Source organism: Meles meles, chromosome 4 (assembly GCF_922984935.1).
Source record: "Meles meles chromosome 4, mMelMel3.1 paternal haplotype, whole genome shotgun sequence".
NCBI lineage: Eukaryota > Metazoa > Chordata > Mammalia > Carnivora > Mustelidae > Meles > Meles meles.
Genome location: NC_060069.1, coordinates 106,784,344 through 106,810,953, shown reverse-complemented (window position 1 = coordinate 106,810,953; position 26,610 = coordinate 106,784,344). Strand labels below are relative to the sequence as shown.

Genomic DNA, 26,610 nt, shown 5'->3' with positions numbered 1-26,610 from the left:
TCTGATTGCTGAGGCTAGGACTTCTAGTACTATGTTGACTAGCAGTGGTGCTAATGGACAAAGGATGGAAATTCTAACACTAAAAAATACAATAACTGAAAATCTTGCTGGACATAATTACTAATAAGTTAAAGTTGACAGAGGATTGAACCAGTGAACTTGAAGACAGATCAAAAAACATTACCTAATCTGAAGAGCAGAGAGGAGATAAACCAGGGAAAAGATTATTTAAAAAAAAAAAAAAAGTTTCAGTGACCTGTGGGACAATAAAAGAGTTAAAGTTCTTACCAGAATCTCAGAAGGAGAGAAGAGAGATGGGGGGAGGGGGCGGTAATTGAAAGAAATGAAGTAAAATACATAAATTTTCAAATTCAAGAAGTTGAGTGAACCCCAAATAGTATAAACCCAAAGAAGTCCATGCTAAGTCACATAACTAAACAGAAAACTAAAGACAGAAAATCTTGAAAGAACCAGAGAACACATGTGGGAATACTAATTCAAATGACATCAAATTTCTCATCTGAGACTATGGAGGCCAGAAGGAAGTGGCACATTATGTAAGTACTAGAGGAAAAAAACCTAACAGAAAACAAGAATCTTGAATATTATATCCAGCAAAAGCATCCTTTAGGAAGAAGGGAAATAAAGACAAGTCTCAGGAGAACTATAAGAATCTGTTGCTACTAAAGGTACCATTAAATAATGGCTAAAAGGAAGGTCTGTAACCATAAAGGAAATGATAATAGAATGTTGGAGCTTCAGAAAGAACATCAGAATGAGTAAAGAGGGGGGTAAACAGTAAGAGTCCATCCTATTTCTCGTTAATTTCTTAAATCATACTTGATGCTTGAATCAAAAATTATAATACCATCTCTTGTGGAGTTTAATGTATATAGGAAATATTTACAATAATTATATTTTAAAAGTGTAGAGAGTAAAAGGACCTATGTGAAAGTAGGGAAAATATCAATACCAGTAGACTATGCATATTGTAATACACAGTGCAACCACTAAGCTACAGAGAGAGAGAGAGACATTCAAATGCATTGTCAATAAGTCAAGATGGAATCCTAAAAAATGTTCAAACAACCCACAAGAAGGTAAGAAAGGAAAAACAAAAAAATAATTGCAGACTTAAGCCCTAACATCAATAATCTCCTTACATGTAAATGATTTAAATACATCAGCTAAAAGACACTGGCAGAGCAGATTTCAAAAACAAAACAAAACTGTAATCCAACAATATGTTTTTTACAAGAAACTTCAGTTTCATCTACATAGGTTGAAAATAAAAGGATGGTAAAATGTATAATGTAAAATGTATACAATGTAAATGTTAATCAAAAAAGCAGGAATGGCTATATAAAATGGACTTAAGAGCAAAAAACTACTGGAGACGAAGAAGGACATTACACAATGATGACAGGACCAATTCACCAGGAAGACATAGCAACCTAAAAGTGTATGTAACCAACAACAGAGCCTCAATATATGTGAAGCAAAACTTGATAGAACTATAAGGAGAAATAGAAAAACTTGCAGTTTATAGATGGTGATTTCAGCCCATATTCTCAGTAATTTATAGAACTACTAGATAGAAAGATACAGAATTTCTATAGCATCAAATATAGAAATTCTGTATTAGCAAAGATGTAGAATTTCTACAACCCCATCAACCAACAGGATTTAATCAATATTTATAAGACACATCACCAAACAACAGCAGAATACATTTCCTTTCAAGTGGCCATAGGAAGTATATTATGATAGAACATATCCTGGCCCATAAAACAAACCAAAAATTTTAAAAGCATTGAAATCATACAAAACATATACTCAGAACAAAATGGAGTCAAACAAGAAATCAATACCAGAAAGATAACAGGAAAATCTCCAAGCACTTGGAAACTACACAGCACACATCTAATTAATCCATGGGTCCAAAAACATTTAAAGGAAAATAAAAATCTGTTCAACTGAATTAACATTAAAATACAATATATCAGAATTTGAGGGACACAGCTAAAGTAGTTCTTTGAAGATTTATTGCACTAACTGTACACATTTGTAAGAATTGAAAAAAATCTCTAATCTAATCTCCTTCCTCAAGAATCCAGAGGGAAAAAAGGCAAAATAACTGAAAGCAAGCAGATGGAATTAATAAAGAGTAGAAGTAATGAAGTTACAAACAGAAAAACAATAAAGAAAATTTTTGAAACAGATGTTTCTTTGGAAATACCAGTAAAATTGACAGACCTCTAGCAAAACAAACAAACAAAAAGGAGATACATATACCACCATCAGGAATGAAAGAGTGATAATACTGTAGACCTTGCAGACAGAGAATTATGTTGAGTGAAAAAAGTCAGTCCCCAAAGCTTATATACTGTATGATTTCATTCCTATAACATTCTTGAAATGACAAAGTTTCAAAACTTTTAACATGACAAAATCATAAAAATGAAAATCAGATTAGTGATCCAAGGTTAGGAGGATGAAATGGGGATGGGAGCAAAATAAGATATTGTGATAAAACTGTTCAGTGTTTTGACTGTATCATTATCAACATCCTGGTTATTATACTATAGTTCTGTAAGATGTTAACATTGAGGGAACATGATTAAAGAGTACATGGGATCTCTCTGTATTATTTCTTACACCTTCATATTAATCTATGATTAGATATCTCAAAAGTTTAATGTGTTTTGTTTTTTTTTAAGTACAGTTAACCCTTCAGCAAGGGTTTGAACTATGGGTCTGCTTATATGCAGATTTTTTTGATAAATACAGTACAGTACTATAAATGTATTTTTCTCTTCTTTATGGTTTTCATAGTAATATTTTATTTCAGTTCGAGGTAAGAATATAGTATGTAATACATATAACATACAAAACATGTATTAATTGACTATATTATCAGCAAGGCTTCTGGTAAACAGTAAGCTATTAGTAGTTAAGCTTTTGGGGAGTCAAAATTTATATACAGATTTTCAATTGCATTTACTGGAGGTAGGCATCAGTGTCCCTAACCCCTACGTTGTTCAAGGCCAACTGTACAATAAATAACTGTCAAATAGCACCATAATTAATAGGGACTTTGTAGGGCAAGAAGAGCACTTGTGATTGTTGTGGTAAGGAAGAACATCATTGAAGACAGTATTGAACCTCGGCTATATAGGATGAGATTGGAGAAAACACAGCATCTAGGCTGAGAGGGCATTGTATGTGTTCTCATATAGCTTTTAAGCCTTTGTTCAATTCACTTGAACAGGTCTCAAGAGTATATGATAAAAATGTAAATGTTTTTAAATTGTAAAATGCTGATTTTTTAAATTTATGGGTTTTATTAGGAAGCAAAAAAATCTTTTTTTCTTTGTCCTAGTTCAATGTCAGTCCTACAGTTATGTTTGGTAAATGTTTGCTGTTGATAATTGAAGAATTAACAAAGATTTTTATAATAGCAACATATTTTGAACAAATAACAATAAGCACTTAATAAATCTAAAGTAACTACTGTCAGTAAAATCCGCATAATAAACTTGATAGCCAGCCAGAGTAAACTTGAGAACTGTAGATCTTTCAGAAGAGAATGTCTAATCCTACCCTCATGTTATTCAAGAGAAAAATAGGACTAAGAAGTTATGACTGCCTGAACATATATAGCTGTTTCCTGTCCAAGCTGGATGATAGGAACAATGCCTACCTTATCCTCTATTATTTAAGAATCCATGTCTTCTGAATTCCCCACTGCCTCTGTCAGCTCTATTCCCACTCTTAAACTGCAGCTAGGTAAAATATTCAAGTAATGGAAGCATTCAAAGGAAAGCAGAATGTCAATTTAAAAAATCTTACTACCTCCTTTCTGAATCTCTCTACATACTCCCACATACCATAGTAACAAAGCTCATCTTTCTTCTTCTTTACTTGAGAACATGATCTCTTTTGTGGAGGAACAGACATGGTTTCTTTTCATTCCATTTTCAGTTCAATAAACATTGATTGTACGTCTCAATAGCTTCTAAGAAGCTTGGAGTAAAGGTGAGTAGGTGATCTCTGAAATCTGATAGTAAGCAATCGAGCCACATTTAAAGTCATTTTTCTAAGGTTATCATTCCAAATTCCTGTTGACCCAAATACCTGTGTATGCCAAATGTCTGAACATATCAAAACTTAAAGAGTAATGTGCTTTTCCTGTGAACTTCTTCATATTATAGCAAATTAATGTGTCAGTGTAAAAACTTAGTTCTGAGGAGATATATAGCAGCACAAGGAAGGAACATCAGAAATGAGTTGTGAACATGTATCAATCAAAAAGTATTACTTTGGGGCACCTGGGTGGCTCAGTGGGTTAAGCCTCTGCCTTCGGCTCAGGTCATGATCTCAGGGTCCTGGGATCCAGCCCCACATCGGGCTCCCTGCTCAGCGGGGAGCCTGCTTCCTCCTCTCTCTCTGCCTGCCTCTCTGCCTACTTATGATCTCTGTCTGTCAAATAAATAAATAAATAATCTTAAAAAAAAAAGTATTACTTTGCACTCTCTCAGTAGCTTTTTGCATATTAATTTTTAAACCAATTGCAGGCTATGTTTTCTGATTTATATAAAATTTTTGCCTGGTCTTTCCATGATTAGGTCCTATCAGTGACTCCTTGGTGATAATTTACTATTTTAATTAAAATTCGTATGTGGGGGGCACCTGGGTGGCTCAGTGGGTTAAAGCCTCTGTCTTCGGCTCAGGTCATGATCCCAGGCTCCTGGGATCGAGCCCCGCATCGGCCTCTCTGCTCCGCAGTGAGCCAGCTTCCTCCTCTCTCTATGCCTGCCTCCCTGCCTACTTGTGGTCTCTGTCTGTCAAATAAATAAATAAAATCTTTAAAAAAAAAAAATAAAATAAAATTCCTATGTGGGGCACCTGGGTGGCTCAGTTGGTTAAGCGACTGCCTTCAGCTCAGGTCATGATCCTGGAGTCCTAGGATCAAGTCCCGCATCGGGCTCCCAACTCCACGAGGAGTCTGCTTCTCCCTCTCACCTTCTCCTCGCTCATGCTCTCTCTCACTGCCTCTCTCTCAAATAAATAAATAAAATCTTAAAAAAATAAAATTCCTGTGTGTATACAGCCTCATGGTGTCTATATTTAATACCTGATTTCTTTCAGACCTTAACCCTTAAATAGTTTGTATGACTTGATATAATAACTTGGTAAGAAAATTTTAAAGTTCTCAATCCTACCACAGGCCTAGGAAATCAGAGCATACCGTCTGTTTTCTAGCGGGTAAACTAGAGTAGAAAGGGATAAAGACATATTTCTGAGACTTTGAAGTGGGGATACAAGTTCTCTTTGGCTTCAAATTGATGGGGTTAGAACTTGGGAAGTTGGTAAATCAGACATCAGGAAAAAAAAGATAAATTCCAGAAGGTGTAAGTGTAAGAGACTAATTATTTTCAGACTTAATATTTGTGGCCCAAAATGGTCATACTTAGTCCTTCCTCTTCAGCTACAAGTGGAGCTGTTCTGACTGTATTAATGACAGATCATTTCTAACATTTATCCCTTTCATCTTTCCTTAGATTACAGCGTCAGAGCCATGCTAAAGATAATGAAATCAAGAATCTTAAAGAGCAACTTTCCATGAAAAGGTACAAATTTAGTTGTTGCTTTGGTTGAGTATACATCTCTGAAACTCTAAGTATATTCATTCAGCATGTTCTGACCAGGGTATCCATATAATTTATTATCCAAACTAGGGTACTTTTGAGCATGAAATTGAACATTATTAATATTTAGACTGGGACAACAGTTACAAATGGAAGTGACCTAGGCAGATTGGGGGCTATGTTCAGCTTAGCTCTGGTCCTAGAAAACTGCTAAGAGAGATTAGATCAGCAAGGTTACAGTCCCACAGCAAGCTAGGGAGGGACCAGACTTAATGTGTTCTCATCTCTTTACCCTAGTCAATACTGCTAAGTGTTATTGATTTATGAAACTGGTTGAATTTTATTCTGATTGACATATTTTTGCCTGTAGGTAATTTTTTAATAGCAACTTTTTAGAGATCTAATTCATATAGCATAAAACTCAGTGTGTTAAATTATACATTTCATTGGCTTTTAGGATATTTGCAGAGGTATATATCCTTCACCTCTGATTCCAGAACATTTTTATCACCCTAAAGAAATCCTGGATCCATTAGAAGGCATTCCTCATTCTCCCCTCCTCTAGCTTCTGGTGATCATTAATTTATTATTTGTCCTGGTGGCTTTGCTTTTTCCAGATATTTCATATAAATATAATCATATAAGTACCCTCTTGTGATTAACATCTTAAACCTACTATATTATATATCCATATCATAGCATATCTCAGTATACATTCCTTTTTATAGGTAAATAATATTCTACTGTATAAATAACACCACAGTTTGTTTATCTTTTTATCAATGGACATTTGATTTGTTTCCATTTTTTCGCTATTATGAATCATGCTATTATGAACATTTGTAAGCATATTTTTGTATGAGCATAAGGTTTTCAGTTCTTTTGGGTATATAAGAGTGGAATTGCTGAGACATGCAGTAAACTCTGTTTAACTTTTTAAGGAACTATCAAACTTTTCCAAGTGACTGCACATCTTACAATCCTACCAGCAATGGATTCTGCACATCCTCACAAATACTTGTTGGATCACCTGTCTTTATTTTACTCATTGTAGTGGTTGTGAAATGCAAGATCATTGTGGTTTTGATTTGCATTTTCCTAATTTAACATGTTGAACATCTTTTCAAGTACTTATTGGCTGTGCAAATCTTTGGCCACTTTTTAAATTGGGTTCTTTGTTTTTTGTTGAGTTTTCAGAGTTCTATGCATGTTCTGGATACAAGTCCTTTTTCAGATATATGATTTGCAAATATTATCTTCCATTCTGTTGGTTGTCTTTTTACTTTCTTGATGATGCCCTTTAAAGCAAAAAAGGTTTTAATTTTGGAGTCTAAGTTATTTTTTCTCTTGTTCTTATACACAGTTTTATACAATATTTACACAGTATTCAATATTTCACAGTTTTGTACAATATATACACAGTATTCAATATTTCAATATTCAATGTAATTCAATATTTACACAGTATTCAATAGCATAATAATTCCTCTTGGTTGAATTCATATATGTCCTTGAATATTTTTTCCCTCGAAACACTCTGGCCATAGTGGTATTAACAACATATTGTTTTATCAAGCTTCTCATCAATGTTTTTCAAGTGTGCAAGCATCCAAGTGTTTCTAATAAAAAATTGAGGATAGCTTTTGTAAAAGTCCCTATTGTAATATTATATTTCCAATCAGTTGTTTCCTTTAAAGATATAATTTGGTTTGTATGCCCTAAAGTTTGGGCCTCAGGTGTAGGAAGCTGAAATGAGATAGGAAAAAAGAGAGACCTCAGGTAGCCTTTCTCTATAATGTCCTTCATAAATAATGTCCTTATCATTTCCCTCTCTACTTTTCAAGCTGTAGGATTTGTTTTCATTCTAAGATGTTGATGTGATCTGAGATACTGAGATAACCAGTGCAATATTTTAATGTAGTAATTTAGCTTTAATGCAGTGAGGGCAGGGATGATAAAAAACCTTTGTAGTTGCTATTTTGGGAATACAGAAAGGCTTGTAGAAATTTTATGTGAAATTTAATGATAATAGCTAACATTTATTTAATGCTTAATATGTACTAAACACAGAATGCTTTTATATATATTATATGAATGTGTTTTTGCAACAGATCTTGAGATCTTTGAGTACAGTGTTCTCCATTTTCAGATGTGAAGAAACTGAGGTATAGAGAAGTTAAGGAACTTGCTCAAGGTTTCAGAACTCAGATTCATCCTCAGACAACTTTATTTCAGAGCCAAGTTTTAAATCCTAGCCCTCACATTGACGACTTTAAAACTTCTGCACTCTTGGTAGTAAAGGATAACTGTAAGGGTCAAGTAATGTCTTCTCTTGCTTTTGTATGCTGTAAACTTTTACAAGAAATCATTTCTTACTCACTAAATAGCTTGAATCTTTCTCTCTCCTGAATAATGTGGAAAAGTCTGTCCTTGCTGCAATGTTGTTGACTCTTTAATGATCATATATTTCAGATCTCAGTGGGAAATGGAGAAGCATAATCTGGAAAGCACAATTAAAACATACTTAAACAAACTGAATGCAGAAACTAGCAGAGCTTTAACAGCTGAGGTAAAAAAAAGAAAGAGAGAGAGAGAAAAATGGGGTTGGGGAGGGAAGTTCTGCTCATATATTAGTATACTAAAGAATTGAAAAAAGACTGTTCTAAATGAACAGAAATAAGTCATCTTAGGACCAGCCAGAAGAACATAGCTTCATCTCCTATGATTTTTTGACTCATTGTAATTTTGTACATGATTACTTCAATGTTGATGATCTTATGTTGTTTTTCCCCCAAATGACTTCAGGAAATTGGTCTGCTTCAGTCTGTATAGCAAATACATACATTTTTGGATAATTCTCATGAAGCCAGGTCACTAAGCCAAATTTCTGAGAATTCTAACATTTTACTGCTGCTGAAGATAATGTCTTCTTTCTTTGTTACTTTCTATATAGATCTTCCCAAAGCACATACACATCATACACTCCAATTTCAAAAACCAGCCTACCTTCTAGACTCCCAGAATGTCACCCAGTTTCTTCTAAGTTAACTTAGAATACTACGGCTAGGGTCTCTTCCAAAAGATACATGATTATCTATATGTATGTAATTTTTACTTACAGATAACCAAACGATATACAATAAGATTCAAATTTTTAGAGAGCTCACTAACATTAAAAGAATTATAAACCTTCCCACATCTGTCATGGGTAAACTGTATTCTTTAGCAGAATGCTTGGGAATCCAGAGGTCAATAATCAAGAAATGATACCTGAACCAAAAATCCCTGGAAATTAGTAGAATGCTAGCTATAACTGAAAAAACAAAACTCTCAGGTTACTTTAAGAGCTCAAGTTTGTATATTTTTGTTTCTCACTGCTTTTAGTCAGAACATTTCCTTCTACTTCCACTGTTAATTTTAGAAATGCCTAATGCTGTCCAAGAATATATTTTCAGCGAATATTGAATGACTAGTGAGAAAAAAACAGAGGTCAAGTGAGCATGCAACAGTAATGGGGCAGAAGGAATTCCTGTTATGGGGAGACAGACTCGATGACCTCGCAAGGCCCATTTGGACTGCATGGTCCTCCTGCATGGTCTGATTATTTTCTTATCCCTTCATCAATTAAAAAAAAAGCAAATAACAGGACTTCTGGGAATGTTCTTAAACTTTGCTGAATATTATAGTTACCTGAGAACTTTTAAAAATCCCACTACTCGGGCAGCACTTGGGATCAATTAAATTAGAATTTCTGGGACCAAGGCATAAATTTTTAAAGAGTCTGAGATGATACCAGGGTATGTTCAAGTTTGAAAACTAATGATCTGGAATGCTTACTAACCCAGTAACCATTGAGTAAAAAAGTTAGAATTGTAGAATTAATCAGAGTTTTTATAATGTATTATGGATGGTCAAGAAACTCAGGTGCTGGAAGAGATTGAAAAATAGCTCAACTTTACTTGAAATGATTGAGAAAAGGATGTGTTCATTTACAAGGGCACCTTCAACTTCTTTGTCTTTTTCTCAAAAATCTGTAGGTGTATTTCTTACAGTGTCGTAGAGATTTTGGTTTGCTTCATCTAGAGCAGACTGAAAAGGAATGCCTCAGTCAGCTTGCCAGGGTGACTCATATGGCAGCAAGGTAACATTTCCTTCTTCCTTAATGCATCTTCATCTCAGAGATACAAGATACAAGATAACATCCTTAAGCCTGAACAGAATCTGTGTTTTACATGTATGACATCAGAGTCTTTGAAATGAACAAACCCTTATTTTTTTTAAATCTCAGAAGTCATTTAGTCACTTCGCTGCTGTTCTCGGTTGCTTCTGCTGAAACACTGAAGTCTACTGAGCACAGTAATAGCTGCAGTCAGATTTTTCCCTTTCTCTAGTGAAATAGATAAAAAATCTCAGAAATATGCATGAAGCCCAGACATTTACAAAACAGGGTGGATTCTAAGTGGAAATCCTTTTTACAATTAATTTCTCTTCTAATGCTTGATTTTAACTACCTTTGGAGTGCACTGAGGGAAAAATCAGTATTAACACCTAAAATCATAGGTTAAAGGCAATTTCTTGCTGTGTTATAATAAGTGAATGATTTTCAAATATTGGGCAGATTGCATGAGATTATCTTTAAATTTATAATTTTATATCTTTGTAGTGAATTAATTAAATTAGAATTTCTGGGACCAAGGCATCATTATTTTTTAATGATTATCATTTTAATGATCATCATTATTCTTCAATTCTAAAGAATCAGAATCTCTGATGTTTAGCAAGATTCCCAGGATATACTGATGTGCATTCAGGTCCGGGAAGCACTGTTGTAAGTGATCAGTCTATCTTTGCTTGCTAGAGGGAGAAGGGGCATTCTATAAACTAAAACATTATCAAGCCTCTTCGTATAAGATAATCTCAGTGATAACTTGTTCTGCTCTTTCAAAGCTGGTGTGCTGGGTGATACCGGGGTGGGGTTGTTACAGCAGAGCCTTTTGAAAGGCCTCATGAAATCTCTCTTTAGAGACGGCAGACCTTAAACACCTTAGGCTGTTCCTACTTAAGTCATTTGGTGGGCATGTTTGGCAGAGCTGCTTGTGTTTATGCAATTTAGGTACTGCATAGAGGCAGCAATCTAACTGATCCTCTCAGAAAAGGTACTTCTTTTCTGATTTGCCCTCCCATAAGGAATATATTTTTCTAATTTGCAGAGAGCTGATGGGCCAACCATAGCCCTGTGATGTCAGGGTTATGGTGAAGATAGTCCAAAACCTGCTTCCAGGAGGATTCAGCATCTTTGAGAATGCCCTGCATTGGATGGCTAGGGCAGTTTCTCTCTTTGGCCTTCTCTGCCTCCATACTTCACTGGAGGGATTTCTGTGTAAAGGTTTTACATGTCCTAAAAAAAAATATTGCCAAGATAGAAGAACACTTGATGTTCTGGAAGCAGAAGTTATATTTGCTCTTGAAAAAATAAATTTTATACGTTCCCAGCCTTTGTTTTATTTTTAATAACAAACCCTTCCACACAACTTTGTGCCCATTTGAGGTTATCGTTGGTGACGAAGGTAATTTTGTTGTTTTATGTTATTTACATATATGCTAAAGAATATAATGGAAATTTGTGGAGACCTATGTGGTATATAAAAAGAAGAACTTTCTCTTGTGTCTCCTTTCCTATACCAGCAATCTGGAATCACTTCAATTAAAGGCTGCAGTAGAGAGTTGGAATGCCATCGTAACAGATGTTAGAAACAAGATTGCGTTCCTCAGGGTAAGTGGTGAAGTATCTCTGGAGTAAATTGACTGAATGTTGTAGGTGGTATATACTTAAAACATCTAACATTAAAAACAATTACCTGAGAAATTTAGGGAAGACCATGTTTTTTTTCAGTTACTAAAGTTTACGCCTTTTTAAGGTTTGAGGTCGATTACTTCCATGTAGTTAGTTGTAGACAAAATCCTAGACCTGGTCTTTTCAGGTCTGTCAGGTCCTTCATACAGTAAGTAATAAACTCAAAAATTGTGCTTTACACCTAATTTTCCTAGAATTCCAAAGCTGATGTTGCTCCAGTCAAAAATAAATGTTGAACTTGGTCTGAATAATTATGTGTTTATAAAATTAAAAGGAAGATCAAGCAGACCTGTATTAGTTTTCAATCTTAAATTTTTATGTAATTATTTCATAATGCAAAATAATGAATTATTCATTATTGGTTTAATAGAATTAGGACTATGCTTAAGGTAATCTAAAGATGTAACCCACTGATTATTTATTAATTTCTTCATTTGGCTTTAGGATATTTTTGTATTTATATCTTTTTTTTTTAATATTTTATTTATTTGACAGAGAGAAATCACAACTAGGCAGAGAGGCAGGCAGAGAGAGAGGAGGAAGCAGGCTCCCTGCGGAGTAGAGAGCCCGATGCGGGGCTCGATCCCAGGACCCTGGGATCATGACCTGAGCCGAAGGCAGAGGCTTTAACTCATTGAGCCACCCAGGCGCCCCTGTATTTATATCTTAAAGTAAATATATAGGGGCCCCCTGATGGCTCAGTTGGTTAAGAATCTGCGTTTGCCTCAGGTCATGATCTCAGGGTCCTGGGATCGAGCCCCACTTTAGGCTTCCTGCTCAGCTGGGAGCCTGCTTTTCCCTCACCCTCTTCCTCTGCTTCTTCCCCCTGCTCATGTGCATGCTGTCTCTTTCAAATCTCAAAAAAATAAATAATAAAACCTTTCCCCCCCAAAAGTGTATAATGTTCATTGTTTTATGATTTCACAACACTGCTAGCAAAATAATGACATTTAATTGTGACCACTGCTTCAAAGCATTACCTTATGTAGCTTTTCCTCTGGTGGTCTTGACTATTTCTCTCCCAGCCTCTTTCTTATTCAGTCTTTAGTGATGCTTAACATTTATGTTGGGTTTATTCACAGTCTGGCCTGCCCTTGGTTCTCCATCCTTGTTTTATTTTAAGGATATCTTCTGTGAAAAGTTTCTAAATGTTTTGTTTCTTACGCATTTCTTTTTCAGTCTCTGTGGGTTGTTTACAAAACAATACTGTAAAGTAAAATGGGGACAGTGCCAAAAATATTGAAAGCATATGCTGTTAAGCTTCAGTGATTGGGATCCTACTTTTGGCAAAATCCAAGAAAATAAAACAAAGGTATATGTGGTACTTGAGAAAGCTAGACGTATAACTTCAAAATAAACAAAATGTGGATATTTAGCGAGTATTGCCTGAAATTTCCCCTGCAGTGAACATTTGCAAATAGCTTAACTCCTCATTACAAATACTTTTTTTCCTATAATTATCAGCTTATATGTGATTTACAGCTTCTTGAATCTTTAGATGCTATTCACTTTTTATGATTGGTTCCCATTTTGGGGCTGAAAATTCCGGAAATATTGAGGAATTATCACAGGGTCTGTGAATTATGTCTCTTTATATCTTGCCAACCGACAGATACTTGGAAAGATACAACTATTTACATTTGAGGATACTGTGTTATAGAATTATTTTTATATCAAAAACTGTTTTTATATTATTCCTGACTTCAGTGGAGAAAAACTATTATATGTTTTATTATTAAAAACTATACCAAATGTTCCCATATGCAGTTTCTTTGAAGTTGGTTTTGCTCTAAAATGTTGTTTCTCTTCTTCTAGACACAGTACAATGAACAAATTAACAAGGTGAAGCAAGGGTTTGCCTTGAGTACTCTGCCTCCCATCCAGCTTCCTCCACCACCACCTAGTCCTGAGATACTGGTAAGAAATATGACATTTTGAAAAATTGCCATCTTTATCTTGATGAAATGGTAAGGGCTATAAAGCAGTGAATATTCAGTATGCTTCATGTGTGATCAAAATAGAACAGGCACATGTAGTGCATATTGTTTGTAATTACATCCATTCTTGCTATATTATCTCCAGATGCTATAACTAGCTGACTGGCTTAGCTGAGGCCAGTGCCTAGGTGTATCACTGGATTTCAGTGATGTCTTTGGTATGTAAGAGGTAATGTATCCTCATTTCATCCTGTCAATCTGACCTGCAGTGTGGGAGAAAACTGACGAATGTGCAGAATTCCCAATGCACTTAGGTTACCCAAGTGACTAAAACATCTTGGCATTGTACCCTAGACAACTAGCTACCCTTCTACTTCTACTTTTGACATTCTTTTCCTTAACTTTTATCTTCTATTTTAACTTTAACAGCTTCCATTGATGCCCCTCTCCTGCTTATTGCAGTGAGCCTCAATGAGATATCTCTCTGTTACACTATTTATGTTTTCCTTCTGGGAAACCTAGTACCCTAATCCAGGAAATTCAGACGGCTTTCCAAAAAAACTTTTAGGACAGAACCATTAGGTGATGATTTTTATTATCAGAACGGATCTGGGAATAGGAAAAGGAGAAAAGTATGAGCTATTTAGCGGCAGATCACTTTTTGCCATCAGTACTCCTACTTGTAGTAGAATTTTGAAAATGTTATTTCTGTAAATAGTTATCAGAGAACTTAAGAATTATGTGAATTGTGGGGAGTTACACTATGTTTCAAAAGCAGAATCCCAAACTAAAAGCATTATAGGTATAGACCATGGTCTTTAGAATGCAGTATTGCCTATTACATTTTTGATCAGTTCAGTTTTTATAAGAGCACTATGTTATGGACATTATTATTCCAAGCTTGGAACTTTATCATATCCAACTACCCTGATAAGGAATGTATTCCGTCAATAACAGAGAAGTCTAAAGAGTCCCCGTAGTTCTACAAGAAGTAACACATATTCTGTATGATTTTTAGAAGCGCTATACCTTTAGAAGCCCATGTTTAAACTACTGTCTGTAGGTTGTAGTTAAACTCTCCCATGACTCTAAATATAAAATAGCACGGGAGACTCAGAAGCCAAACACAGAGATGTTTTTCGGAGTTTCTTAAAACCAGACCAGCACAAGCTGTCTGATACCAGTGATAACTCCATAGCCGACATAGGTGGTTAAACCTTGACCTCTGGATCCTCATCACTTTGGAGGCTTTCTTATGTATGATGGGGCTTACAGGGATTTAGTAAAGGGCAAAATGCCCTGGCAGTTAGGCTCTGTGCATCCTTCTGCAAACATCTGAGAGGTACATGTGTATCTTTCCTGCTTCCTAACCAGAGTCACTGCTGTGCTTGATCAAAGCTAACAATTGTGTTAACAGTAACCATTGAACATTAGTGAATTAGTTTGAGAACGCAAATGCTAGAAATGTAACAATGATATTCACCATAAATTGAAGTGGTTGTTACAATAGAAACAAATTAGAGATCTGGTTTTAAGTCCTAAATCTGTGAATAACTTGTTGGTCTTTAGAAAATCAACTATTCTGGACTTTTGTTTTTCCCATGTATAAACTAGGAAATTATACTATATTAAAGTCCATCTATGGGTGTTGTATTTAATGCTGAATTACTGGATTCTACTCCTGGAACTAATATCACACTATGTTCACTAACTAGAATTAAAATAAAAACTTGAAACATACATAAAGAAAGAAAGAAAATCCATCCGTCTCTGAGATCCTAGTATTCTAAGGAGTAGTCACCAGGCTTTAAATGTAGTCTAATCTCAGAAGTCTGAAATAATGGCTACTCTTCCCAGTTTAACCCAGTATTTGTATGTGTCTTACTATATCTTGGTTTTTGTACCCCAGCTGTCTAATCCTCAAAGAAATGTTAGGTAATAGTTGTCTGCAGAGAGAGTGGGAATACTGACTTATACCTATCATCCATTCATTCTTTAAAAATTTTACATTCTGAATTTTACATACTGAAATTTACAGTTTTACATACTGAAATTTTACATACTGAAATATACATAAAAATAGAATAGTATAATGAATCTCTGTGAACCAAGAGAGCCAGCTTCAGTATTACCAACATTTTATTAAACTTGTTTCATGTCATCCTCTTCTTCCTATTGGAATATTTTAAAGTATATATCATATAATCTCATTCATATATACATCAGTATATATTCCTAAAGGATGAAGACTTATTATTAAAATTATTATACCAGTTTTTTACTTAAGAAAATTTAAAATTTTAATATCTAATATCCAGTTAAAATTTATGTTTCCCAATTGTCTGAAAAATGTCTTTCTTACCTAGTTTGCAATATTTCCAATTTGGTTATAATTACTTTTTTGCTGTTGTTGTTAAAGATTTTATTTATTTATTTGACAGAGAGAGAGAGATCACAAGTAGGCAGAGAGGCAGGCAGAGAGAGGAGGAAGCAGGCTCCCTGCTGAGCAGAGAGCCCGATGCGGGGCTCGATCTCAGGACCCTGAGATCATGACCTGAGCCAAAGGCAGAGGCTTAACCCACTGAGCCACCCAGGCGCCCCCCAATTACTCTTACTTTCAGAAAGTTATTTTTAAAAACAATCCACATTAGGTTTATACTTTGCATTTGGTTGATTGTTCTTTAAATCTGTAACAGCTACCTGACTCCCTTCTCCTTTATGTCATTTGTCAAAAAAAGTTATTTATCTGGTTCAGTTTCCCACATTATTGATTGTAACTTTATGATAGTTATTGTATGTCTTCTACTGTTTCTTAAAACTGTTCATTAGATCTGGAGTGTTGCTTAGAATCAGGTTCAGTATTTTTAGCAAGAGAACTTTATAAACAATGATGTATACAGTGTCTTTCTTTTGTAATGCTAAATAAGAAATGTCGACCTCATGTATCCATTTTAATGTTCCCCACTAACCTTTCAGCTACTGGTTTTAGTATCATTACTTAAAAAAAAAGAACATCAGCACAACCCTTTTATCTGTTCAAAAAGTAGTTGAACTTCTGCTTTATGCTAGTGCTAAATCTGACACATGCTAGAAACTTAATCTGTTCTCTTCTGTAGCCTAGTCAGTAAGGTATCCATCCCACTGGTAGATGCTAAGAAGGGCTAGCTTTCCACCAGCCCCTAGGAGGTGCAGTAACATCTATAAGCATGTGTCTACAAGTCACTGTAGGAGGGCTTATGCCCCAGGCCCACTCACTTCAACTTTCTCCTCTCATTGGAGCTAACCAAAGTCAAAACTCCATCAGGTAGTACAAGTTCCCTCCAATACATAATCAGGAAAAGTAATGTTTTCTAAAGGCAACTTTGGTTCCTTTATTCATCAATATGGCCAGTACTCAATGAGGTGTGCCTTTGCATAACCCTGTATTATTATAGTTGGAAGGGAACCTTAAAGAAATCACCTAACTTAACCCTCTGTTTTATAGATTAGTAACCTGGCATCATCCACGGTTACCCAGCTAGGAGGAAAGAATGTGAGACTGGAACTCACTTTTCTTCTCTGTGGTCTTTCGTATATTTGACAGCCCTTTGCTTTCCCAAATATTCATACATTTAATTGTTATGACAACACCGTTTCTGCTGCTAGGGTTTTGTATCTAGATTTCAAATTGAGTTTTTTCCCCTCAACATCCATTGTTCTGAGTTTAGATTTTTGCCTACATAAGTCTATAAATGTGTGAAGTTTTTGTTTTTTTAACCTTTCTGTTTTAGATGCAGCAGTTCTTGGGAAGACCCCTTGTGAAAGAATCTTTCTTTAGACCCGTACTCACTGTTCCTCAGATGCCTGCTGTTTGCCCTGGAGCCATCTCTGCGCCTGGCCAGCCCAGAGCCCCTCTGGTACTCTCCTTTTGGTTTTTTATCTCCATAGTAGACTTCCTGAATGAATGTCTTCTATTTATTTGATAAGTGGTGATGGTGGTGGTAATAGTGGAGGGAGGAAAACTGAATGATAATTGAATGAATAGTTCCTTTTAAGGCACTGTGCTAGGAGCATTACATACATCATTTCATTAACTGATAATCAGTTTTGGGATATAAAGATACATACATTTTTATAGTAGACAATCCTTACAGGATTTTATGGGTTTGCTTCTATAATAGGCAACAATACAAGGTAAATGACATTTTTTAATAGATCACATATTTAGCATGTTTGATGGGTAGATTAAAAAGCAAAGAAAATTATGCCACAAATCTAAAGAAAAATTTATTTACACAAACATAGACACACATAGGTATAATAGGACGGTGTTTCAACTTTGTAAACACAATATAAATAGCATCATCTTGGAATAAATTATACTATAAAATTACAAATCTTCCTAGCTACAACTAGGCACATAAACCTTATCCAAACCTGAAGAGGTAATAGAGAAATTTTAAATGACTAGGATTATTAGTTGTAATCTTGGCAAAGGTGGTAAACATTTATTTAAAAAAAAATCTTCTCCTCGAAGACTGATGTTAAATATAATTAATGAAAAATTCTCTAACTTGACTTTTCTATAATATATTCTCATCAGTTTTTTTTTGTACCTATAAACACTCTCCCTTTGAAATATAGTCAGATAGACTCATTTTTGTAGAGGCTGCCTCTGCAAACAAATATGTATAAGGCCTTACCGTGTTAACTGATAACCACATCTTCTTATCCCCATGATCTCAGTGTTGCTCATGTGGTTTACACCTGCACTATTATATAAGGAGCTACATATATAAAATTTTATTGAAAACTTTAAAGTATCTTAGCCTCCTAGTACTACTTTCTGATTCCTTGGGAAAAGCTTGATACTGAGACAAACCCAGGTTTCTGGGCAGTATTCTCCTCTGACTTAGTAGACTTTGAATGAGTTATTTCAGTAGCTATTAGTCATAGCTAATTTTTCATTAGTAATCTTATATTTGAAAATAACCTGTAGAATGTTAGGTAAAAGTTGTCATGTTTATAATTATCCTAGTAATCAGGTGAAAATATTCACTTGCTGATATTAATTAGAATCTTAAAGCTTCTAAGAAGAAACTGCCCTAAGATAGGACAAAACTTTGATGGTTTCATGGATTGGAGGTGTCACTACAACTTCCACACCACTTTTGTCTGTAACATTCATGAGACATTGGGCAGACATTCTAGTAGTAGTCTCATCCTTGGAAAATTCAAACTTAGCATTAACTACTTTCATATTTAGAAAAATTATAAAAAAGCAGGGATGCCTGGGTGGCTCAATAGGTTAAAGCCTCTGCCTTCGGCTCAGGTCATGATCTCAGGGTCCTGGGATTGAGCCCCACATCAGGCTCCCTGCTCAGTGGGGAGACTGCTAACCCCCTTCTCTGCATGCCTCTCTGTCTACTTGTGATCTCTGTCAAATAAATAAAATCTTTTTAAAAAAAAAGCAAATAACATAGAAATATATAAAGTAGAAAGTAAAATTACTCTGCAACTGAATCCTAGGAAATAATCACTGTTTACAGATTGTTTATAACTTGAGACCTTTTTCTATGCACATATATTCGGGTTAAGCCTCTGCCTTCAGCTCAGGTCATGATCTCAGGGTCCTGGGATCGAGCCCTGCATGGGGCTCTCTGCTCATCAAGGAGCCTGCTTCCTCTCCCTCTCTCTCTCAATCTCGGCCTGCCTCTCTGCCTACTTGTGATCTCTCTTTCTGTCAAATAAGTAAATAAAATCTTTTTAAAAAATTTTAATATAAAAATGAGTCATACCATAAATACTATACCACAGACTTTTTAAAATTAAACATTTCATGGACATCTCATACTCCAATATATAGGTCTGTTCTTAAGGATTGATTGGTTATGCTATAATTCACTCATTCCCCTATTGGCAGACTAGGTTGTTTCTAGTTTCTTAAAATAACAATAATAAACACTCTTTTTTTTCCATTTTATTTTATTTCTTTTCAGTGCTCCAAAATTCATTGTTTATGCACCACACCCAGTGCTCCATGCAATTCCCACCACCAGGCTCACCCAACCCCCCCCCCAAAACCCTCAGTTTGTTTCTGAGTCCACAGTCTCTCATGGTTTGTCTCCCCCTCCAATTTCCCCCAACTCCCTTCTCCTCTGCATCTCCCAGTGTCCTCCATGTTATTCCTTATGCTCTATATTTCTATAGATTTGCAATTATTAAAACTCACATGTCCCCTTTTTAAAAATAAGGTAATTATAAAAAGTAAGAAATATTATTGTGCTAGTTAAATAAAACTCCAAAAGGGGAATGTATAGGTCAGTATTCCTCTTCATTCTACCCATTTTCTGAAGTATGGAAATACGGTGTTGTCATGGAATGTTACTTCCTAATAACTGAAGCTGATGGGTTATAACTGTGCTCCTTACAGATGACTGGTATAGCCTGGACTGTGCCGGCGCCTGTGGGAGAGGCTGTGTCTCCCAATGCAGGTCTGGGAAGTGATCCCCCCATGATGAATTGGGAGAGGATTACAGACAGGCTGAAAACTGCTTTTCCACAACAAACCAGGTATCTTAATTTTTATTTAGTTGTGAGTACAGATCATAATCTACAGTTTCCATAACCATAATTAGGACAGTGAAACAAATACAAACACACAAATATATTTTCTTACCATGGCCTTGATAAGGAAAATGAAATTTAAATGAATAGTGTTCAATATAAATGCCAAACCTCTTCACTAAATTTATTAGTCTCAGGTTATGAGAGAATAGGTTTTTAAATTTAGGTTTGCTCCTTTATTAAAAATACAAGTCATAAACCTATCCAATTTTAATGCCACAAGCCATAATAATTATCTTAATAACCTCTTTCCAAAGTGAATTTTAAATTGATTATATGCTCTACAAGCCCAAACATCAGATTTTACCCTCCTATTTCCTTAATGTTATTGAGGGCTCTTAGTTTTTGTTAGCGAACACAGTTAAGTGCAAGAAACAATGATTTTACTGTGCTTTTCACAGTGCTGATTTTAGCAGAAAGATATTTAATGTTTCTTTTAATCTTTACTTTTGTATTCAAGGAAATCTAGTTTTTAACCAATATTTTCACATGAAGCCTAATACTTTTATTTAATGGACATATTGTTTTGCTTCAGGATTAGATTATGGTTTTATAAATATAGTGAATAGCTAATGAAAATAGAAAAGTAATACAGTTGTTATATATATGTATGAAATGAATAGTAAATCAAAGGTAGTTTTACAAGGCTGATGACCTGACACTTCATTTGGGAAAGAAACTATTTCACTCTGTTCTCTCCTAGCAAAAAACACATTCAGAGGCTTTGGGTCAAGGTACTTTGAGTACTGAAAGAAAAGAAAAAGAACATATTAATGAATTGTATGATAAAGAAACCTAGAAATATTTTAATGTGTCTTTTAGCTTTTCTGTTGTGTAATCTTTGTTTTGTTTGAGTTTTACAAAAGTACAATTATTAACATAGAAAAAAGACAGACCTATAGTGACATAGTTAAAAAGGAATATTTTAATCCTAATTAAAAGCAGAGGCACAATGAAAGAGCTCAGTACATAAGTAAGTAGGTAACAAACTCATTTTCATACAAGCTTTCAAAAACAGTTAAACTTTTTCTTTTTGGAAAGAATGTTAAACTTTAGGACTTTTGTTTTGGTATGATATAAATTTAGATAGATGTTAGCTCAGCTCTGAAGGGCCACATCTATATGCTGCTACATATCGTAGAATGGGATTTTGTACTTTGTGTAGGGGCACACCCTCAAAGCAGTAGGAAAAAAATCACCACTGATCTTTCCTTGATCTCTCCTAGAAAGGAGCTCACGGATTTCTTACGGAAATTGAAGGACATTCAGGGGAAGTCCTTATCTGGACTGACATTTGATGAAATTGTGTACAAGATTTCCCAATTTATTGATCCCAAGAGATCACAGGTAAAAACAAAAAACCTATACCTCCCTGCCCTTCTGGGTAGTAGTGAGTGGTCTTAATTATGTTTATAACATGTCTATAAATCAAGAACCTGTAATCATATTAAGTTGTCTATTAACAGTTCAACTTCAACTTAACAAATGGCAGAGGAAGTCTTTTTGAAATACTACCTGATTATTCTATTAACACTGACCCTCTTGAAATTTCTTCCAGGTTGCTTTCACTCTAAAGGAAGACCTCTTTTCTAATTTTAAAGAGTATATAATTTTTTTTCTTTACCTGGCTCTGAGTATACAAGTAATATTGCTAACATTTTGTTTTCAAGATTTCTTGTGCATTTAATTGACTTTATGCCCTTTTGCTAATTCTCACTGTACCCCTGTAACCCATTTTCTGTGCTATTCTATTAGTTTTCCCTGTTTTAAAACACTTCTGAAAAAAAGTGTAATGTTCTTGTTTTCAGAGTCAAGGAAAATCTGTGCCAAATGGTAACTGTGTTTCACCCAGCCACACACCTCCACAGTCTAATACTGCCCAGCCCCCAAAACCAGCCTGGAGGCCCCTCAGTTCACAAGGGCCTGCCTCATGGGAAGGAGCCAATAATTTGGTGAGATTGAAACTGTTGATTCTAAGTACATTTAAATTTCAGGGAAAAAAATGAGCTAAGTTGAGCCTTATGTCTATTTTCCCTAGAATGATGAGGAGGAAGAAGAGGAGCCTTGTGTGATCTGTCATGAGAATCTCTCTCCAGAAAACCTCTCTGTATTGCCTTGTGCTCACAAATTCCATTCTCAGGTAACTCTTTAAACTTCTCTTTTTTTATTTTCTTACTTTTAAATTTTACTGATTTTTTTCAATTAAAAAATTAAGTGTCATTTCAATGTCAGTTTAATATAGAGAAGTATATGAAATAGTAGAAAAATGACCTGTACAACTATCCTGAAACTTCAAAATTCAAAGTAAGGTTAATATAGTTAGACAATTGAAAATTCAAACAGTACTAATAGATATGTAATGAAAGTCTAGCTTTTTTCTTCTTTTTTTAAAGAAATCTACCTTTTTAAATATCTTGCCGTTAAATCAGTTAAGCAAGATTCATGCTGCCTTACTTGAAATCATATGCATGTATCATCAGATATTGCTGGAGCATGAGTTCCACAGACTATGACTTGGGGCATTGGAGTACCACACAGAAATATTTGCACCTGTTTTCACCATACCTAGCCTCAGTTTGTACTGTGCTTTCTCAGATCTCCATATACCTTACAGGAAAAGAGGAGACAGTGATGAGATTGAAATAGTACGGAGTAATTCCCTTGACTAGACATGGAAGGAATGTTAATTGACAGAGCAATTCAGTGGCGGTTTAGCAACAGTGTCACTTCATCCTGATTTGCTGTAAATAATGGATAGTGTCCTTTGTCTCCATGTACTGATGGCACCCTACCATTATAAAGCGTAAGATTTACCTTCACAGGCTGTCTGGGCTCTTGTATTTGCTCTTTAGATGCTCAGGTTTCAGTTTTGATGTTAGAAAAATAGGAGACTGGCATATCTTTTGTTGATTCTTGGCATTTTTAAGTCCTGGTGTTGTTGCTGTGCAAATGCTATTGATATACAATTTATGATCCAAGTCTTCTGGTGCAAAGAGGTAATTTGACCCAGAAAAAGATAATCTTACATAAGAAAGTCTCGGGAAATGAATAGTAGCCAGCTCATTCAAACCATATCTGTAAAATGCGATTTCAAAGATATGTGATACCTACTACAGAATTATATTTTCTATCTATTCTGATATGAAGAAATAGACACAGAATGGCTAATCCCAAAAGATCAAGAAAGATACTTAGTCATTTGAAGTTGGTTCATGAAACTTACTATTTTTGCCATTGCCCATAGAATAGAAAGCAGGTAACTGATTCAGGTTACCTTTTAGGGTTACAGTTAGCGGCCCTAATATATAGGCCTATTCTCAATCCTCTCTCATCTGATCTCGCTCTCATTATTTATACAGGTAAAATGGATTTGTTTTGGGAGAGTTAGTATTCAAGCAAATGACATAACAGCTCATAGCCCAAGAGTCCCATCATTATTATCAAAGAGCCATCTGAAAGTGTATTTATTATCTAGGGATTTTAACTTCAAAACACCATAGGCACTTAATATAGGGCATTGGTGACTTTTGTATGTTATTTTTTTCTAGATTATAGATGAGAACAATATATAATAAAGTAGAGGGAAAATATGTAGCAGATTTCCTCAGCCTTCTTGTTAGAAAGAATTGCTAAGTCATTCTGAAAATTAGGGCTGGGGAAAGGATCCTAATCCAATAAACTTGCTGAAAGGTGTTCTGCTGTTACCAGCTATATTATTCAGTGAATCACAGAGAAGGTGCCATTACTGAGTAGTTGGCTTGGCAATTTACTAGAAAGTAACTGATTATATAGAGTAAAAGTTGCCTCTTCTAGGCTAAATCAGAGAGACTAACATGAATATTTTTGCTCCTTAGTGCATTAGACCTTGGCTGATGCAACAGGGGACATGCCCAACCTGCAGACTCCATGTTTTATTACCAGAAGAATTTCCGGGTCACCCCAGCCGGCACTTGCCAAAGATCTGATCCAAGGGGATGATTATGCAAAGGAAGTTCAGTTATCAGATTCCAGAATTTAGTTTTGCCTTTTATTATGAGCTGATAGCTGAGTGGTGTGAAGCAGTGTGGCTTTGTACAAAAAAGAAGCTAGCTAATCTCATCAAAGCTGCAGCCAAAGAAGACAGGACCCATCTTCAGGACTGAGAGCTGAACTGAAAGGGATAAAATTTTAAAAGTTACATTACATTTTCCCTTATATTAGTAAGCATTTTCTTCCAATGTAAACATCATTGTTAGCACATATCTTATATGATGTTTTTGTCTTTTTCCCTCTTATTCCACTTATGTTTTATTGTCTCTCAGTATATGCTACATCATAACTTCCTGAAATCAATTTAAGAGGAAAAGTAGAATAGCAAATAGGAACGTTCCAGATTTTATTTTTTCTTTTAACTTTTTAAACTGCTTACAAAGTACACAGCTGAATTATTTAAACTTTATCCCTATCTTCCCTTCTAAATATGGCCTCTAAATATATGCCCATGAAGAGATTATGAGCTACTTGAGGGTGTTGGATCATACAGTGGTGTGTTGGAGCTTAGCTAATAATAGTTTGTGAGAAGTGACTGTTGAAGTTTCAGGAATTTTGTGAGCCAGTGATCAGATTGTTCATAGCTTGAAATCTGCATAGTGGGAGTATTTACACCATAGAAGTTTATAAATGTTATAAGTCATGGTTTCTCTTCCCAAGAACTTAAACATTTACCAGTATGCCACTGGGACCGTGTCTGATCCTCCTATGTGTTCTCAATGCCTTGCACAGTAGGTGTAGCATAAATATTCCCAGAATCAAATCAGGAAATAGAAATGAGTTAATGTGTAAAGTCACTTGCTCAGTTGAATAATTGAGATACTGTGTTCATTTGTGAACATTGTCATTGGATCTTACACTTGAAGGATTTTTTTTTTCTGCCTTAAAAGTTTCTTAATTTCACTTTTCATGCTGCAGGGTGTGGGGTACTGTTTGTATGTAGATACTTCTTATGACAAAGTTAACATTTACTGGGCTAAGCTGCTATCTAAAGCTTGTCAGTAGGAACTTAGAGGTCAAAAACCTATTTTGAAAATAGTATTGTGTAAATGCTGCAAGTGTTGTACATGTCTCTAAAAAAATTTAATTCAGTTACATGTAAGATGTTATTTGGTTCACATGTGTTTCCATAAATTAATGAAAATGAGACTGTGAATAAGTGTTTTGACTCTATTTTATCTGTATATTTAAGTGTAAATGTATCTTGAAGTTACTTTAAATCTCTTATTTAAAACTGCTATTTCTGTAATTGTATGCTAAATGTTTTCTTCTGTAATGACAATAGACTGGAAAATGTGGAGGAAAATATCCAAAAAAGAAAAAGAAAAAGGGAAGGCAGTCTTCTAGACACTTAAAATGGCATGAATGTCTCAGAATTGAAAAATTCAGAAATTATAAGGCCTTCAATAATTATCTTGTCTAACACTTTGAGGTCATGGTCTTATAGCAAACTATCTTGTAAAACAGTTGTTTCTTTCTTTACATCTATGATTTCACTTCCACGTGGGAAAGATTTTATCTGTATATCAGTTTAAATGTATCCTGAAACTATTTTAAATCTGTTTAAAGCATCTATATCTGTGGGGTTTTTTTTCTGTTATGACAAAGAGTAGGAAAATACCCAAAAAGGCAGTCATGGAGACTTGTAGAATCATAGAATGTCAGAACTTATGGGGTCTTTAATGATCCACTGGACTGTCCCTCATAAGTACATCGTGCCTAAGTTCACATGGTCAATTAGTGGCTGGGCCAGTCCTAATTCTTTAAGGTCCTGGCACTTGGTCACATGCTTTCTTCACAAAATCAGGCTGTAAGGTTTTATCGGTAGTGATCCTGCTGTTTTTGGATCTAAGGATAGGGCCTGAGGACTCAACACAGTAGCTGATATGTAGTGAGAAGGTAGTAGGATTGTACTTTCGAAAGTGATGTCCAATTCTGCAGCTACTAAAGATAATGGGATTGTTTTATTTCTTATTGATGTGCAAATAATACTCACTGTCAATCCTGTGGCTGCTGACAAATCTAGAACCCCGTCCTTCCCAGAAATGCAGTGAGGCAATATTTATATCAAAAACAATGATATCATTGCAGCTATTATAAACACATTTGAAATTATCTTATAATAGCTGGTAAGTATTATACATATATATGGACAAAATAAATTCGAGGGAAAACATTACAAGATAAGATAATTTCAAATGTGTTTGTTTCCTCATTTGATCCACTGATAATTCTAAAGTGCATGTTTAGTAGACGTTCCTTAAAGGATGATAAAATAAAGGCCCAAGTAAGAAAAATAATTTATCCAAGGTGATAACCACAGAGTGGCATTTTGGGATTTTAATGCGGATCTTCTGTCCCTTAGCTAGTGTTCTCTTCTAGTACCTAAGCGCCATATCCCCATTTTGGATTGACTTTCTGCACAAGAAAAGTAGTTTTTTTCTTCCTTGTAAATACTTGTCAAAATAAAATGAAACAGGTTTTTTTTTTTTTAAGATTATATTTATTTATTTGACAGACAAATCACAAGTAG

At 35.0% G+C, this 26,610-nt stretch overlaps 1 protein-coding gene across 10 annotated transcripts in view; it reads left to right on the top strand.

Annotated features, from left to right (window-relative positions):
- Positions 1-25,233, top strand: part of DZIP3 (DAZ interacting zinc finger protein 3) — a 111,548-nt gene extending 86,315 nt beyond the window's left edge. For all 10 annotated transcript variants that reach the window (XM_046002454.1, XM_046002457.1, XM_046002456.1 and 7 more), the window contains 11 exons: positions 5,565-5,633; positions 8,124-8,220; positions 9,689-9,792; positions 11,337-11,424; positions 13,321-13,422; positions 17,213-17,338; positions 19,855-19,994; positions 21,275-21,395; positions 21,857-22,000; positions 22,087-22,188; positions 23,903-25,233. In XM_046002454.1, coding sequence (XP_045858410.1) covers positions 5,565-5,633; positions 8,124-8,220; positions 9,689-9,792; positions 11,337-11,424; positions 13,321-13,422; positions 17,213-17,338; positions 19,855-19,994; positions 21,275-21,395; positions 21,857-22,000; positions 22,087-22,188; positions 23,903-24,013 — 1,204 coding nt within the window. In that variant the 3' untranslated portion in view covers positions 24,014-25,233. The remainder of the gene's footprint in view (positions 1-5,564; positions 5,634-8,123; positions 8,221-9,688; positions 9,793-11,336; positions 11,425-13,320; positions 13,423-17,212; positions 17,339-19,854; positions 19,995-21,274; positions 21,396-21,856; positions 22,001-22,086; positions 22,189-23,902) is intronic.
- The last annotated feature ends 1,377 nt before the right edge of the window (positions 25,234-26,610 follow it).